The 19,155-nt window shown below is 40.4% G+C and overlaps 2 protein-coding genes across 3 annotated transcripts in view; one reads left to right on the forward strand and one right to left on the reverse strand.

Moving 5' to 3' along the window:
• Window positions 1-8,232, reverse strand: part of LOC110979807 (uncharacterized) — a 44,590-nt gene extending 36,358 nt beyond the window's left edge. Inside the window, exons 1-3 of the mRNA XM_022235877.2 lie at window positions 7,930-8,232; window positions 1,034-1,351; window positions 458-739 (exon numbers count right to left, since the gene is read on the reverse strand). Of these exons, the coding sequence (XP_022091569.2) occupies window positions 458-739; window positions 1,034-1,351; window positions 7,930-8,029 (700 nt within the window). The 5' untranslated portion in view covers window positions 8,030-8,232. The remainder of the gene's footprint in view (window positions 1-457; window positions 740-1,033; window positions 1,352-7,929) is intronic.
• pomp (proteasome maturation protein) overlaps window positions 1-19,155 on the forward strand; it is a 194,206-nt gene that overhangs the window by 128,601 nt on the left and 46,450 nt on the right. The window contains exon 1 of one of the 2 annotated variants that reach the window (XM_022235913.2): window positions 12,776-12,917. The exons of the other annotated variant lie outside the window; for it this stretch is intronic. The gene's annotated coding sequence lies outside the window, so the exon portion shown is untranslated. Of the gene's footprint in view, window positions 1-12,775; window positions 12,918-19,155 lie in introns of those variants that run through there. 2 annotated transcript variants of the gene reach the window in all.

Raw genomic sequence — 19,155 nt, forward strand, 5'->3', positions numbered from 1 at the left:
AGGATATGTCCACAATAAAAGAAAATCTATTGTATCACGAAGAAATATATGAGACTGTCTCTCACAAAATAACAGTGTGATAAATACTGATCGTGATTGGACTCGCCCACAAAGTTTTAAAGGAGTTGGCCCCTATGTTGCCACGTGCCCAGCAGAAGGGTATTGAGGCATTTTGTTTTCTTTTAACACAACTCACATTGTAACAATTTACCCCTTCTAGCGGCCAGGCAGCAGACGCAATTTTTTTTTTCTTCACTTTTTACCGCCTGTGAAAGTGTTAACATGGCAAAAGCAAATTAAAATACAAACATAAGTCTGGGGCACGTTTGGTCAGTCCAGTGGAAATACGTGTATGCCAAAATTTGGTCCCCTATAACACTGTGCATATAACTTGACAGAACAATCTAACAGCCCATGGCATCACAGTAGTAGAGTCCTCGAAGCTCAAACAACATACCTTCAAACTGTACAGTGTAAACCTGCTGTTGCTGCATATTCCCCAGTTGCGCCTGGCAGGTGATAAACCCTTCGTAGAACTCCTGATTGGCCGTTACATTAAATCCAATTTGGGGATCGTACACCAGAGATGTGTCCTGGTTCATCAGGGTATCGTATCCATGTACATGCACGAGGGAGACCTGGGCCCGGGGGTTCGTGATGCGACAGGGGATGATGAAGGGAGATGCGCCATTGATATAGATGGTGTGCTCGTCCACTGGCAGGAATAGCTTTTCGTGATCTGGGGAACCACCACAGACACTGAATCTTCACATTTGTCTTTTGATCTGTGTATGCCCTCCAGGACACATATTTCTTTTTTTACTCAAGCCTGCACTTTGTTCATTACTATGTCCATCCTCCTTTTTACAACAAGGACCTACCAAACTGCATCACACTGCATATCTTTTTATCAATACATTTCATAATAAAAGCCGTGCAGAAGAATAAGAACTACTGGTGTTATCTCAACGAAGCAATTATTTTGTGAATAACAGAGACACTTTTTTCATTGAAAATACTATATTTTACTTACCATTACTTGCAACATACACATAAACCTCTGTGGCAGTTTTCGTATTCAGACTGTCCATGTATTTCAGGTAAGCACACACATACAGTCCTGTGTCCTTGTAATGCGGCGTGCTGATTCTCAGAACACTGGTGTGCTTGAACTCAGGCTGGCAACTTCTGCACGGTCTAATTTCCACTCGGTCTGCCACACTATCCGGATAGATCCACTCCAGACCGAATGCACCATGGCATAAAATCTCCAACGTTCTGTTCTCAACAAATGTGAGCTCTGGGCCCTGCGGTGTGATGGACGGGGGACCGACTTTGTCGAGTCTTCCAGCTGGCCGACAAAAAAATGTACATGGGCTAGCATCAGTACTGTGTGGGTGAAAATTTCTCCACTACACCGCCTACACATACATGTATAACAAAAAGACTAACAGAAGTAAAGTATTTTAAGCATATCAGAGCATAAAATATGTACAGACACACAAAAATACAACTCTAATGATGAAAGCAGAGAAATGGGGGGAAAGGGAAATGACTTGTATGATAAATTAACTAAATGGTGGATATTGGTGTTGAATTCCCCTTTTGCTTAGACTTGACCACGCCGGGATCATCTGTGACATTCGTGTTGTCTGCATAATTATGCTTTGCATAAGGAGGCTGTAGGGCGTTACTTGCTTCGTGCGCTCTTGTGTCTACATGTACTTATTACTGTGAGTTCAGTAATCCCAACTTGATGAATCTGCCAACCATTTGTACACAGCGAATCAGCTCATCTACCAAAAGTGGGAGCAGTCATTCAAATTGAATTTTTAAGTCGTTCATACCTGTATTATAATGAACAACTCTAAAGGTCTGACTACGTTGATTGGTGGAAATTCCAAGTCTGACTACTTTGATTGGTGGAAATTCCAAGTCTGACTACTTTGAATGGTGGAAATTCTGTATACATTGTGCAAGATCGTGTTGTTCATATGCAATTATGAATGACCACATATCACCGATGGGGCCATCCGATTGGCTTATCTGTCAAGTCGGACTTACTGACTGGTGACATGTATGACACACGTTGTGCAATAAAGGCTATCAAGTGAGGGGACCTTCTAGAAGAGTTACGCGACAGCTTAGCCCAAGAGCGACAACCGTGTACTGTGTACAGGCTAGTGCAGGGATGGCTGACTGGGGAAGAGCTACATAAAGCCGACTTGATTCAAGTCTACCTTTTGCTCCGTGACTTGACTAAGAAAGGCTCAAGCTTGGGCCTATGCATCTAATTTGTGAACATGCAAAGGGTCAAGAGGGAAGATCATTTCGGCAGTAATGTCTATATCCCCAGAAAAAGGAAGTCCTTGCTTCAAGACACGTATACGAAAAATTGAACATAGGAAGGTCATCTTGTTCTGTGGTTTTTCTGTGATGACTTTGTTCCCCTCTGGTTTATCGGCAGCCAGCGGGGCAAACCAGCACAGAATGTCTGCGGTCATATGGTCTAGCCTCCATGATACAGCTACGTTGGAGGTCTAGGCTTACAGGAAGCTAAACAGGAGAACTCCTAATCGGCTACTGGTGATGTCATCATTGATCCAAAGACCCTGTCACTGCACTGCGGGATATGCTGATATGACGCTCTCTTTTATCCAATGTCACCTCCAACTTTCCCTGACCCCCCCCTCCCCAGTTTTCATGTCAGTTCCGATGGCCTGATGAAAGCGGTATTCAGGTAAAGATCCATTGGGTGAGGCGCACCCTCACTTGAGACTTGTCCGCTGATGACCAACTGCCTGGAAATTGATTTGGACAGACAGACCAGATGCACTGTGATGTGTCATGCACTGATAGGACAATTATGTTTCATCAAAGCTGCAAACTACAGAAGTGCTTTGCTTTTATCAACCAGTCGACAAATCACCCAAACTATAGTTTATCAAAGTGCAGTGTCTCCACAAAAACAAAAAAGAATTTGTTTGAGTTTACAGGTGTCCACATTAAGCTTTACAAGCTCATTTGCTGAAATTCTATTTCAAAACGGCGAAGGCATTAGTACACAATCTGCAACTTTAAATTTAAAGCCAAGTTCAAAGGTACATGTATGTAGGCCCTACATGTTACACGTACAGTAAGCTAGATAGTTTAGCAACTCTGTGGAACTTCTTAGTTATCACAGGTACATGTACATGTACATGTATGCATGAGCCATTTGTAGTTGAAAGGTGACACTTCCATTTTTGCTAATGCGTCAACTTAGAACTTCCATACAGGTCTACTAATCATTAAAAGCAGCTGTCTGTGCCCGTTAGTACCACTTTTCAAAATGGGTGACAATACACATGAAACAGTTACAAGGGCTCAATGAAGAAAATGGGTGTGCCACTAATGCTGTTTCCTGACATGCAGACACGCATGTGTAGTAGTATACACACTCCAGATATCAGAGACAAGTTGAAGATTCAGACTGTATCACAGCCTCCATATACTTTCTGTGCTAGTAGTATCCTTTTGCCTTCGTATCTGCAGATTATTTATGGTATTTTAAATGTCAGGAAACTTCACTCATGCCCCATACATGTAAATCCCATGTGAGCCATTGATACATGTAGGCCTATGGCTCCTATGCAGCCAGCTGTAAGAAAAAAAAAAAAGCTGTGGCCACATCCTCCATGCAGGTGCATGCAATGACCACAGTCTTTCCCTTTTCCTACTTACAAAACAAGTTACTGGAGTGAAAACAGCTCTCTCTTGCTAGGCAATGGCGATTTTAAGGCAAAGTTTAGAGACTACATGTACATGGGTTTATTATTATTGACATTGATAGACATTGTTTTCTTAACAATTCGGATTGTGAATTCATATGCATTGAAAATGAGTGTAATTGTAGAAGCAAGAAGTGCTCAAGGTGTGAAAACAATGCACTTATATTCGTTTCTAAGCACATGACAATATCGGTAGTGCCCCAAGCACCGAGATGTGATATGTCTCAGATTTTCAGATGCTTTTCAACAAATTAGTTCCTCATCAATTAGCTTTTCTTCATCAGAATTCCTCAAATAAATGAAATTAAAAAATGAGATGTTCATCTGCCCTGCCATGTTGAACGCCTTGACCCCTGTAGCAGGGAACCGCAGGAGTTAATTTTCTGATTCAGTCAGGGGTGGAAGGACCTTGACCCACTGATGGAAACTTCAGCTGTAGGACAATTCAGTGTGCTGGCTGAGACAGCCCATGGCCCTCTCATCACATCACACCACTTCCCTCATTCCTCCATGGCTGAGATTGCTGAAGTCTGCTCTGCTCTTCAAAAACGTGTCAAGTTATGCTGAGGCCACTGCATAATTAACATCCATCATATCCACCAACGTTCAAATTAAATTTGTGCCAGTCTAAACACAACTTAAGATGCAATCCAGCAAGAAGGTACAGCCAATTTAGGTACATGTAACTAGCCAACAACTCAATTTCTGAGGTGCTTACTTTACAAACAAAAAGCCTAAAGGACTATCTTCAAACAATTCAAGCTGACTAAGTGAAGTGTGGGGCTTTGCTCTTGATCTGTAACCAGTGTGCCTTGTTTCCCATTTCATAAACTCATAAGAGTGTTGCCCAAATTTTGTCTAATTGTGTGGACTGGTTCTTGGATCAAAATCATCCAGCTAATAGCACACTCTTACTTGTCCTTCCCAGTAATTTCTCGTTTCTAATTCAGCAGGTTACATGTTGTTTGTACTAAACTCTGCAGGTTTGTAATGCTGAAGCACAAGTGCAGGTTAGTCCATTTTCTTAGAAAACAATGTGGCCACTAGCAAGGTACTGCATGTACATGTATGTGTACTTAATTCACAACAGATGGACAATATATTCTAGTCTCTTAAAAAGTAGGAATCACCTACCTCACAGGAAGTATCCATATTTATTAGGATTTCTATTGCGGAAATTTGTCTCTGGGCAGTTTTGCCAACTTCCTGACAGTGTGGTCAAGATCAGTTTCCATCTGAGTTCAGGATCTGTCCACTCTCAGATAACTATTACAACCAACAGTCCAAGTACTCATTGCCAGAAAAGTTGGAGAATATTTTGAAATTTAAACGCAATAGTTTCAAGAAATGGACACTGTAACTTTCTAGGGTAAAAAGTCCCAAGCACAATTATGAACCAAACCTCATACGCATATCACACAACAACAAAAAACACTCTTGGCTGGAAAATGGCTTTATGTAGTGATGTACATATCGGAGAGGGGAGGAGGGAGGAATTTTTGAGTAAGGCTATTGGTATTTTTTTCTCCCACAAAAGTCATGTTGAATTAAAGTCAAAAGCCGCATTCACTTTTGAATATGCCCCCCTGGCACCACAAGCTGGATATGCCGTTGGATTTCTCAGTTTCTCTAATGTTGGAGGAAGCCAAAACTGTTCCACACAGAAACACAAGAAATTTTCAAGACAAGATTCAAATCAGTAGGGAATGAGACCAGGGGCTTACTTTCTCTTTAATGCCAGAACATATTGTCATCCAATTTTATCAAGATCTTCCTGATTTGCGATAGAAGCCCACGCTACAAAGTACAGCTCTGGACAAGACAGAAGAAAGTAATACAGTGTAATAACTGACAACCAGCGGACACTGATTTATCTGAAATGCAAAGAGCGTGCACATTTTCGCTGAAGTCTTAGACCTTGAACTCAACATAATTAGAGTTTGATACCATTTTGCACAAACCTGGTAGGTTATAGCATGTACTGTTAATATGCCATTATATTTTCAGCTACCCTGACAAATGTTGGCCACACACATTGAAAGGGCATTTTGAAGTCACTGCATCCCAAGAGAAGGAAACCCCTGAACTCAGGTGCTAAAAGCCCTTGGCTGATATGCAACAGTGGCCCCCTCATGCACCAAGGGGCAGAGTTAACATTTCATCAGCATCAAGTATTTTTTGTGGTTGAAATAAATCTCTTTTTTTTTTGTAAAGTACACAATCTGTCTAACATATAGATGGAAACTCTTCTTAATATGGCGAATTTAAATCCAAGTGAGAGAGGCAACCAATTGGAATTCTAAAACATTATCACAATTTTCTAAAGGGCATTATTTTAGGTTCTATGTGGACACCATCTCTACCAAAGAAAGTATTCATAATTTGTATCAAATTGTGAAGTTGACTGCTTATTACCCAAGGGAATGGTCTTCACGAAAAAATGAATGAACTTGACTTAATGCTAACCGTCCTGAATAGCAATCCCTCACCCTTTGGAGGATTAGGTTCCTTAGTGTATGTAAATGTGTACATTTGCAATCACACACACACACGTGCAAAAAGCATACTTTTTGTAACCCCTCAGCAAAACTTTTTCCCTCAATTTGGCGCATTTCCCAGTAAAAAGGTTGTTCAAGTACCTCCCTGTCCTTCAACATAGATATCCCCATTTTGTTTGGGTCTGACTACACTGTAGGCAAGCAGTGCCTGCATGGTCCTCTTCACTGATCCAAATAAACAATCTAATTGCCTTGGGATTTGCAACAGATGTGAGGCACTGATAAGACAAAACATTTTTATGGAGGTTTGTTAACTGTTAACTACCTCTTCATGAGGTGAAAAATGGAGCCCTGTATAAAAGAAGTCTTTATCAATTCTTTCCTGACAAACTGATGTTTGCTGCACACAGAGAAAAATAAAAGAGCGCCTTAAGTTCTAATAGTCTAAAGTTCAAAGATTGACCACGCAATTTTGCACACAAGCGGTACTTTCTTTCTGTATCTTTAAAGATTGTTGATGTATACATGTATTATTGTTTTCTAATATATATGTACATGTATGTAGAAGACTGTTTTTGCTCAAATACCTCCCAAATGAATTAAAATTAACCAGGCATTAAATACTTTTTAACTAAAAAAAAAGATTGGCTTCATTCGGAAAGCATTTAAGATATGCAAGTGAGCCTTCAAAAGTTATTTCTTTGGTAAAACAAAAGAAATTTCATTCTGTTCATTAGCTTTGCACTCGAGCAATGTTATCTGTCCACCTATGCTGAGGACAGGCACAAATTTTGAAAAAGCTTTTTCCAAATTTTAGCACGGGGGGGGGTTCAGTTTCAAAGTTTTCCTGAGATAGGGAGGGCAGCGTATTTTGCTTGGTTTTGTACCTTGGCTGGGAAAGGCAAAACAAATATTTTAATCCCAGGTGAAACCGCACTGAAGTCTCAGCACAAACTACATGCAGTAAACTGGATTCGTTCCTTGTGCACTAAATATCACCAAGGACAGAATGAAGTTCGAAAGGCTAATTTTATCTATGCCTTTGTTTAAAGCAAATGCTGTGAAAGTTATGGGAGGGGGACAAGCTGAATCATGTCTAGGTTGCCAAGAGCCTTTCTCTTGACAATACAGGTAATTTCCTGATCTTGCTCCTGTTGAAAGTGCAACTGAAACATATTGCATCAAATATCAAGTTCTGCCCATTTAAATCCAACCTTTTTTATTTTTTTCTTTTGTATATTTGTTTGTTGTTTCTTGACTTTCTCCTTACTTTTCGTCTTGCTTAATTCCAACGAGAAACTCATTTAAGAATATGGTTAAAAATACCACTTGCTTTGCATGAAATTCTAAGGCCTCAAAAACTTGCTGGCTTACATGTAGTTTTCAATATTCTAGCTGCCGCTGAAGTACTGGCATCGAGTGAGAATACGAAACGCCATTACAAACTTTGATAATGATAACCCGCCTTTAAACTCGAAAGGGCACATCGACAGCTAGATCTGCGACTTATTTTGGAAAATCGTCGAAACACAAAATCGACAAAGTTTCGACAGCTCTACCAAACTTCATAAATGAAGAGTGAACGGACCACAAATTTGAGGATGACCATTTTGTTTTCATTTTTTTCTTTCGGCGAAAACTTAAGTCCAGGGAGAACTTACCAAACACTGGTGCCTCAAAAAGTAGACATGTGCTGAAGAGAAGCAGAACAGTACGCATTTGAACGATTGCCATCAAAAGCCTCGCGTAAAATCCTGACATTTTCAGTAAATAGGGGGTATTCCAATCCAAGTGAACAACCACAGACAATGTTATTCCATTTGTGAGCAGTTTGGTGTTGATTATTTTCCGTTTTAGAGGCCAAACACAGAAGAAAACATCAGTGACACGTAACTATCCATAGCGACTCCATTCCCGTGGTTCATTCAACGTACAGCCAGCGGTGCGTCTGAAATTTGCAGCGGAAATCATGGCAGGTTGGCAAACAAGCTGCTAACTCAAACACTTTACTTGCTCATTAGCATAGTGCTGTGCTTCCGAAAGTCCTTACTCCCTCTGAAGAGATGTGACACAACTTATTTCTGCAAACGAATGTTTCATCAAATAATTTCTCAAATAAATTTCAGAGGGTTTTGAATTTACTGATGATGAAATTTTTCTAAATATGGACTTTGCTTTTTCGAGCATGGGGCTGTTTATACAACAATTCTTTAGTCGTTCCGACTGCCATGTTGTAAACAGTAATAGCAAAAGTGGGCGGAGTCTATCGTCCTTGTCAGAAAGTAAGCGCGTCACGCACGCGTAGGACGTGTGTGCGCGTGCGGAGGAGGGTTGCCAAACTTTTTCCTGACGAATAAAACTGGCACAGGCAACCCATCAGTTAATCTACTCCCGAGCAGTCGAAATTTGCATACAACGGGTCCACCCAAGAGACGGTGCACGGTGACACGTGCCAAAGTTCGTACACGCTGACATAAAGTGTGTCCATCATAAGAGTTACGACTGAAGAGGAAACGGAATTTTACCTTTCAAAAGAATGCTAAAATAATCACATATAAACCATAAAGTCATGCAACCATGGCGAAAGATGGTCACTCCTCAATTTTGGAACATAAAAGCTCTGCCACCATTCCCGAATCCTCGCTAAGGAGACGTACTTGTATATATGCACGTACAGAATTACATGTATCTGTTTATATTCTTGCGGCACAAGACTGAGCTAGCTCGGAACGATACTGTCCACCTGCCAAAAAAAATAAATAAATAAACAATAAAAGAATTAAAACATAAATTAAAAAATGGCAGAATGCCCAACAATGTATCAATTTTGTAAAATGTACACGTATGTTGGGTTTCTTGGGCCTCAACTATGGACGAGGGCCCTTAGTGCTCTCAACTATAAGACGCCAACTGAACGTCAACTCGGATACGTTCAATTTGATAAAATAACGAAAAGAGATTGGGACCTGCTGCATTCAGAGAGTAGGTGCAACACTCTGCAGGTTCATCAACCGCTCATCGGGCCAGGACTAATTAAACATTTCAAAATTTGCACTGAATAAGTGTACCTGTAAAACATTAATCTATCGAGCTACCTTCTCTTCACACAATGTTGCATTGAAGATTTGGAATTTCACAAAATCGAAGTTTAAAGCTGACCGGAAAAAGAACATTAATTCTATATACAGATGCTACTTGCAGTCTTAAACCGTGATTGTAAATGTAAATGTGCATGTCAGTGACAAAGAATTGGCTGCTCAGAAAGATCTGAAATGCATTTATCCCGCATTTACCAATTGCGTTTGTTCATATAAATTATAGAACGAAGTTATACGAAGACATTCTAAGGCGATTTAGGTTTCCTCTCATAAGCTTTTGGAATGTTGTTTTCTGTAACATTTTTCTTGTACAATATTCATGCATCAGTGACTTGCCGAGCAGGTTCGTAAGAAATATTCCCAAGTAAAAAAAGTTTGACTGCATGCCTCACTTTCCCCTGTATGATTTGTGCATAAAATTCATGGCTTGCTTGACATGCAGTGCCATGATATCAGGAGATCGTCGGAAAGATGTACCGGTACTTGACAAAGGGTTTTTGAAAATAAGCTGTGTGAAGAAAATAAAATATCAAGAAGAAGATGGTGACTCCTGCTAGGATATCGGAATAATAATAAACTAGGACAGTACCTGTGTCACTGACTTGCTGAATATTAGCGGGCAAACAAAATGTGGAAGATTCCTCCATTAAAATCTACCCTTTTTAAAATGATTCCGTTGAGAACGTTGATTGTTAATTAAATGTACAGTTTTTACCATTCATAGTGATGACCTGACCCTGCGTGCCAGGTTTCAACCCTCGACTTTATCTGGGCCAAAAAGGCAGTCTCTCTCAATGCGGTTGTTCGAACAACCCCCCCCACCCAAACTCCGTTCACTGCGAAGGCGTCAGTTTACTTTTTGTAGGTTTCATTAGATTGACGACTTGTAAAAAGCTGTGGTTTCTATGAAGATAATAACTTCCTCCGACATTAGCCATATCCAGGAGTCCAAACTACAGCTTTTCGAGCACAGACATCGCAGCGAGGTAGTATTACTGCCTGCTGTGGACCTTTTTTTTCCTTTGCTATACTACAGTATTATAAATTATAATTTCCATTAATAGCGTGCGTGTAATTTCTTCTCAACCATCTTCGATGTTACCACCTCCTGCTTGTGTGACTCAGTGTCATGTCAGCTAGAAAGGGCTAACGAGAACCACACCCTCGTGGAGTCTGTGTGCGAGCCTTCATAATTGTAACTAAATAGGGGATCATTCATAGATCAATGAAAAAAAAAAAAATCACACACACACAAAAAGGGCGACAACATGATTATTCCATTACTGCAAACTCTATTTGTGAGCGCAGCTCAAAATGATAATCTCATTTCTTTCCCCTTAACAATGTCGTGAAACTATCGTCGTCTGTACCTAAGCCTCGTGGAAGGACGATGCTCCATCGAGTACCCTGCACCAAGCAACCGCACGAAGATTGTGTGGGTCCTTTCTAGATGCAGCGCATGCACGTGAGTGGCACGTGTCGTCCCCGCTACATTTTTTATGGCACGTGGATAGTAAGATATTTGACCGACTTACTGGTTGATACCTTTGCATCGTTACATGTATTAGTTGGCTCGGCTCGATGAAGGGGACAAATAAAAGTAGGCCTATAGAAATCTTTTCGTCGCTGTGTACTGAAGACTAAATATAAGCCCCCCCCGGCTGGTGCTGCGTCGTGGATGAGACAATTGTGTTTGTGTTTTGAGGTTAAACTCGTTGATGAAAACGTAACGTAAGCCTCGTGAACAGTGCACACAGCAATCTGAACAGTATTTGGAATTATATGCATATTCTTTTTAAAAACAAAAATCTCTCTGCGTAAAAAGCCCATCCTATTTCCAAAGCCCCTCCAAATTCGGATACTGGGAGTTACGGGCAACACCTTTGGGTCCATGAAAGTCAAAGATTTTTGGGGGGGTAGAAGAAAGGGATGGGCCATTGTACAGTCCCTAGCATTTGGGTGACTACCCCTTTACTAAGTTTTAGGTCACAAGTTGGCAAAGCCTTTACATATTTGGAAAATTACCGTAAATTGTTGGTACAGGTACATGACGGTCCACGGGTTTACTCTCTCTGAAATATCGACACTGCTTATTAACAGGCAGAGCGTGTTTATCGGATAGCCAAGGTCCTGATTTGTGTATCCCTCTCCCCCATGTTTCGAGGAATAACACGGTATGTTTATGATGTCAAAACAAGTTTCGCAAACTGAGCATGCATGAGGCACAGACACCATCATAAATAATGTGGACCAGCTTGTCTGAAGTTTGTTTTGATCGAAGGCCAAAACGGCCACTTGTTGAATCAGTAAAAGGGTGCAACTTTGTAGGTCGTGTGCATTAAGTAACTTGTTCCCCACTCAGGATGATGCGAAGATATCTGGGAACATTGATGACGGTAAGTAAACACGGTCAAGCCGCAGGAGACCGTTTGGATGACAGGCGCTTAAAACTTGTGCGCTTGCAATTGAACCAGCGTCACTTCCGCTGGGTGGGGGTAAACAGCCCCTCAGCTCTTGAATATGCTCGTTTATATCTGAATTGTTTTGAAACAACTTCCTTAAGTGTGAGGGAACCAATTCAGGGGATGATCAGCGTATGATCCCATGCCAAAACGTGCTACTGGTACTTACTTGTGAGCAACGCAAGGCCTTCTACAAGAAGTCACACCAATGGAGTCGGGACAGGGAGGGAAAATAGCTCCCCGATAGTACAGTGCCAAGCACGAGCAGGGGCGGGGGGGGTATTTGCGACAGATAAGACCAAACAAAACACAAAGAAAAACACTCTTTGACAAAACAAACAAATCAACCAACCCAAACACTCGATCCTGAAGTTTTCGGACCGTCCATTCAGAAAGGATGAGGTGACAGTGAACATATGACTTTGGTGACAAGGGTACTCGTCCCATTATAGCAGTAGCCACAGCCATTCAATTGACGGCGAGCTTAACTATTTACGGAGCCATTTTCCTCGATTGTCGCTCCGTAGACCTGAAAAACCCAACACTATGCTTTCTGCCATTACAAAAGAAAGCGATCTCGATTTTTATTTATTTGTATGCAATTTTTGAACACAACATGCAGAGGGATTCCGTCTTGAATAAAGACTGTGACTGTGACTTGGGGGATTTTCTTCAAAGTGAAGTAAAGCCCGACGGGGGGAGGGGAGAAGACTAGTCTCCTCTCAAGAACCACTTTCTCATCTGAAAGTAATTGGTGTTTTCCACAGACAGTCGTGTGAAAAAGAAAAGGAAAGAAACGTCGCTTGATACTTCTATAGGTGGCGCTTTTGTGGTAGTAACAGTGTTACTTTTCTATCCCCTTTATTAGCTCCACTTTTGACAACAGTGCCACAGGTTTTGCTAAAGAAATGGCCGGGGGGTCACAGTAATGTCACACTCTGACGTGACCTTCCTCCATCTGTGACAATCTCAAAGTGCTCGGGAACGAACCGCCGCATTTGGTTGGTGCGCCACCGCGAGCTAGCGCGCCCCTTTAAAGCTCTTCCCGAGAATGCGCATGCTCAGTGTGAAGTATCCACAACAGCAGAGGTTAGTTCTTCCTTTCATTTCTGTTGTTTAAAGATCTTTTGTATCAAATATTGTATTATCTGTAAAAAGACTGATGGGAGATACTTGTATGTAATTTATGGTATTCATTTGATCATCTAGGGATTGAAATCCTACTTGTCGTTTCTTAAAATAAAAAAATGATGTGAATCGGTTTGTGATCATGGGGGCCGCCATATTGGTTGTGTGTGTTTTTGCATGTCATCCTTCGATGTCATGTGTGATACTATAGCCTGGTCGAAATGTTTGGCGTGCTGTGAATTTCAGTACTTGCGCCAACATGATTTTTTAGCCATGGCCTCAACACAAATTGATTCAGAATCACTTATCAGACATGCCGGATATTCTGAGTCCCAGAGAATAAACAGGAATTTCTGCTTATCAGCATGTTCATTATTGGCAATGCTGGCCATGGCATTGGCATTGGGGAAATTCGCATTGCAATCTGACTTTTTGTTTCGAAGAGCTAGAGTGAGATTTATTTACTGGCTAAAATTATTATTTTGTGGAGTATTAGAATGTATCACCATCCAGATATCATATCTGTCTTTATTCCAAATAACCAGGACTCTACGAATCACCTCTTTTAACATTTCAACACACCACTACACGTAGGCCATATCAAAATGTTAAAAGAGGCATTTTGTAATTAGAAAAGCAAAAGTGTACATGTCATGACATGTACATGTATGTAAGAATACTGACACCCGGTTACATGTAAATAGGTTAGGCAGTGGATATCTGACTGGGTTCTTGGTCTACCCCTGACAGGTTCGACATCTGCCACGCTCCCACATTCGTTGGAGCATGGCAGATGTCGAACCCCACAGTTATAGGGTATTCATGGCCCTGATAATACTTTTGCTGTTGTACATGTGCAGGCACAGCAACTAAACATGTGAACTGAATGCTTGTGAATGCTTAGAGAAATTTAACTGTGGCATTTCTTCGCCGGATTCCATGCATACATCGACATTGTGAATTTGAATTAAAAAGGATGGATTGAGGCCTAGTGCAATTTCACACATTTTCTCTTTTAGCGATCCCCAAGCCACAAATCACGTAAAGAAAATGAGATATCCTGTGTTTGCAGGAACGGATTTACAACAAAGGATAATCTTGCAACCTTTTTGGGGGTAGACCTGTTAAGAAAAACTCCGAAACTGCCTCTGGCGGATCGTGTCTCTGTGTCTTGAACTGCATGTCATAATGATCTTGGCAACATGCTCACTTGGTCATGAGGGGTGAATTTAGTAATTTTATTGGTTTCACGCAAGCATTTGGAAAAAAAAAAGAGTGAAACTCAGATGCTTGCAAATTATGCACTTGCAATAAATTATTAGTTTATCAGTAATGGATGGGCATCCCCTTCAAGAATGTCATGTAGCTGAAGCACAATTCCATTTGCTGCAGCACATACAGTACATGTACATGTATATTGGTCCATTTTCTTCTTACAAGTACACATTGTGTGCAATGCTATACTCCTTCATTGCACATGTATGAAAACTGGGCATGTTTTTGCAATCCCAAATGAGAAACATATTTGTGATGTCAAATAGCAACCAGGAATATGTATGTTTCTTAAGGTGGCCCACAAAACTGAAGAATCAGAAATGATTACGTCATCCGATAGCGACAAAGTACCGGTGCAAGGAAGCAGATGACCTTGTTGGTTACCATCGTTTTCAGTCAGTGATAGGCATTTTTTTTAACCAATGCTGCTGTGTCTTTTCACACTCAGAAGAAAGTTCCTCTTTCTATTTGCATTATGTTACAAAACATTTTGGAATGTATAAGTTGCTTAAAGGTGACAAAAAAATCGCCCGCTTATTTCTTGCCACTTAGAACTGGCTCTGAACCAACTCCAACGTTTCGTTCTCATTCAGTCGGAAAAATGATTTCACCCAGGCACAACTAAAGTTGCAAAAATGCATAACCAGTGACCAAAGCTGAAGCATGTTCATGATTCAGGACCCTTTCAGTTCAAACTGCACCAGTTCGGGAGTTGGACGACCTTGCAGAGTTTCCTTATTTGTGCCATCCCAGAGACATTTTGATGGATAGTCTACACAGGAAATTGGCTGGGGAGACTTGGGAGAGTGTTTTGTCCCACAGAGTGAGTGTAAGCACAAGAGTATGTACAGGTACATGTATCTTTAAGCAACATAAGTTTGTTAATGCATCCATTTCGATTATTTGTGATACCTGCTCATTGTGCCAATCATTTCCAAGACTATCCGGGAAGAATGTGGTCCGTCATTCTTTCTTTCCATTCTTTTAGAGACAGGGCTCTTTGCATTGTTTGCTTGAAAGAAAAGCTACTCTGGCGAGTTTCTGGGTCTTGGAAAGATTCTTACCGTAGCTTCGTATCCTACTGTACACGTACTCAAGTAATGATGCCAGTGAGCCTCTTTAGGCATTGGTTGTGTTGTTTGGTTGAACTTGAATGAGAGGTTACACTGGCAACCTTCTGCTTCTTGAAGGATTCCTACACGCGTACATGTACAGCTTTGCATTCCATGTAGCAGTGAATGATGTGAGGAGTTTCTGTTTTGCAAGTAGAGTCTCACTTATGTTTAAGTGTCGCAATTCTGTGCAAGGAGTGGCATGGGTTCCGCATGGACTCTGTTCTGTTCTACTCTTAATATGCACGTGTCTTGACCATTGTAGCAGACTTTAACAAAGAGGTTCATGAATATGCACATGTAAAAGTGCATGCATGTATAAATTTCCATTGTTGCTTCCAAATGATAGACTTTGTAGTACATGTACACTTTAACACAGAAGCATTTGTCAAATTTTTTTGGGGGGGGAGGTGGGAGGGAAAGATTGAGATGTAAAAAGATATGTACAATTCACTTCTTAACTTATGTAAATGTTCCTTTTTAATTAATCAGTTTGTGCCAAAGGACAACTTCAAAACAAATTCTCTACACGCTCCATTTCCCATATATTTTATATACATGTACACTCCACATCCAAGATGGCTTTGGAGGCTTTTTTTTTTTGGTAGAAAAAAAAAAGATCACGTACATGTTAGCATTCAGCAAAAAGTTGTCTTCTTAAGAAACTTCTGGAGAACATAATGCTACCCAGTAATTGAACACGAACATGTAATCTGCATCCAGCTGGAACAAAAGAGGGCATGTTGTTAGTTTGACAGTCCTTCGGTACATGTATGAACTCACCGCGTGTTTATGTGCGTTTGATGCAGAGCATGCCGAGTACACATCAAATTTATTCTGGAATGTACATGTACATGTATGGTTTCCACGTGCACGCTGAACGCACAAAAATCCAGTTGGAAAACTCGGTACCAGTCTGTCTCCCATTGGCCGGGTGAGGGTGCATCTCCAGTGATTTCATTTAGAAAAGAAGTGAAATAAAAATGATTACTGATGACCATGTAATGGCCTGGTCTGTAACAACTTTGATGTTGCATGAGTAAGACATTTCAACTATGCATTACATATATTAGGCAAATGCATGCTGCAAGAGACATCTTGCGATGGTCCGTTGCTCACTGTTGGCAGATGTATTACCAGAATTATAGGAAGGATGTGGGTGGAGTTGGGGGAGTCGGATGAGGGTGTGAGATGTGTCAAGAAGGGTAAAGGAAGGGGTTCAGAACACAGGAGACGAGAATTAAAGGGGCGGCTGGTACTATGCTGTCAGAGGGAGGGGGGCATCGCCTTTGTCCCCTTTTTGGTATCAAGTTTGATGATGGACGGGGCATACTCGCTAAGACATTGAGTTCCTTCACGGTTCTTTTCAGAGCCTCACAAACCCAGACGAGAAATGCTGCATGCTGCCTCCACAATCTGACTCCTCTTGCTGAAATTCACCATGCAAACTTTCAAATCGTATCTGTTATCAAGTTTGCTTTTCAGAGGTACTGAATGCAGCTCAGAATTGTGTTATTTTTAAATAAAAATACTCCATGTACATGTTTCAAAACATGCGGATCCATACATTTTTTTCCCATGTGAATATGTGTACATTGCACCTTTTGTCGTTGGGCTGGCTGCAGTTCAATTTAAAAAAAAAAAAAAATCGATTTTACATTTGGAGTAAATGGTGAAAGCATTTCTGAAGTTTTGCAACAATACAGGTTTGCCAGAAGCTTCCCTTTAGTCCAAAGGAATGTTGGTGAAATTTTCTGAGTAAAAACTTAAGTTGATTGCCAGTAAACTAGCAGGTTGCTGAAGTGTTGGAGGAGTAACTGTCTATGATGCCCCCAAACTGCTGTGTGTTTATCAGGAGCTGTCAGTGATCGAAGACCACCACACTTCCATTCAAATTCCTTGTTTACAGGAATCTTAGCTTACAGGAAAGTTTCTTGGAAGTATTTAGTGTTGATCACTCTCTCAAGATCTACATAGCTTTGTGTATTTGGCATGTTCCGTGTGAACTTCACTCAGATATATGCTTTTTTTCATGAAAGAAGTTTGACAAACTGTCAATGGCTAAGCATAGTTCCTTCAGATGTTAATGACATTTTCCTCAATAACAAATGTCCACCAGGAAGCAAGAAATACCATCGGATCACATGGCATTCTTTCTCAAGTGGCAGCCATTAACATTCTGACTCTCAACTCCTTTTCTACAAAACTGCTTGGAAGTGTGGTCCAAATATTGGACTTGACAAGGTGATTTAGCACAGAGTATTGTTTTAAAGGATCATAGGTACTTTGTTTCAAATGGAAACACAGGTTTCATCTTTTGTTCTGTTCATAGTGACAGATATATAAGTACTTCCAGCCTCAAGTACAAAATAAAGGCTGTTGAAGTTCATGACGGTTTATAATTTGTTCCAAATTGTTCCATCTTCTGATCAGACTTTTTCATCATTCGGACAATTCCATTTATCAAGCAGTTATTAATGAAATTATCGTAACATGCCAACTTGAAAAGAAAGGACAAATTTCTCAAGTCTGCATAACAATCTATTTCTTTCTTCGTCAGATCCTCCCAAAATCTCTTATCTCGTCAGACAGACAACGCTTGTTTGTTTTGTTCAGTTCAGAGCACCCAATGAGTGCAGAGTTTGAAAAAGAGAGTCGAGGAGAAAAAAAAATGTATACCCAAACAAGTTGTATCTCCACCTTTTAATAGTAATCACAGCCGGTTGCTTTGAAACCTTCAATCTGGAAATATTGCTGGTGGTCTCACTTTGTGTTTGAGATAAGAGGATGTTGTGTACTCTTTTAACCACACTTAATTTGACACCAAGGACACTATGACTGATAAAGCTAGTCAAGTGCATTCACAACTGTTGCAGAGGTTTCTATAGTTCAGAAAAGTGGAACTCTTTACAGTGTTAAGGATTTTTCTTTCAATAAAAATTAAAGGTCAAAGGTTTAATAATATTGTTTGTAGATTGATTATAAAAACCTCTTTTTTGATTAATTATAAAAAAAGGAAAAAAAACCAGAAACAGGAAATTAGCTTGTTAAATATTGCCTCAGTGGACAGTGGAGACATTATACTAAAAAAAAATTAGTCACTTACACATTTTTTTTTTGCAAAGTCTTCAAAAAATATGATTTTTAACATACAGTACTGTGGCGCTGCATTTTGACGAAAAGGTACCCTAACATGATGCCTGGTTGCTTCTCCAATCGAGATATTCCTTCAGTTAGATTGTTTCATCTCCTGGTAGACTATTATCTTCCAAGAATCAAATGTTGAGAATTCTATGATAAATTAGGGGGAGGGGGAAAACCAGGGACACCCCAAGCCCAAAACAAAACAGGAATGCTAATTTTGACAAAGGTACAGTATTTATTGCCTTCCGCCATTTCTTTATATTAGCATTTAACTTTCTGAAGGTATTGCTTTGTGTAGCAAGAGTTGCATGTACTTTGTGTAGTCTCACAAATATGCCATCTTTCTTGCATTTTATCATGCATTAGAACTTTGGAAAAGAAGTTTAAAAGATGAAATTTGTTCCTCATATTTTGTTAAGGGGAGCACTCACATCTATTGTGTCAGCAAAATGACTGTCATTCAGTCTGACGTCATAACCTTTTTACCAGAAGTCAAAATGTTTTTATCTGTCAGTATTGGAATGTGTTATTGTTTAAAATATGATGGATGTGAAATCCATCTTGGTGGAAAAAAAGTATATTTCAGGACGCATTTACTTGCAATAACAGGCCTGTTTCATGTTAGCATATGTCAGTTTAGTGTAAGATAGCCTGGGTGACAGGTTGGC

This window comes from Acanthaster planci, linkage group LG02, assembly GCF_054643075.1.
Source record: "Acanthaster planci isolate LZ-2023a linkage group LG02, COTS_SCS, whole genome shotgun sequence".
NCBI lineage: Eukaryota > Metazoa > Echinodermata > Asteroidea > Valvatida > Acanthasteridae > Acanthaster > Acanthaster planci.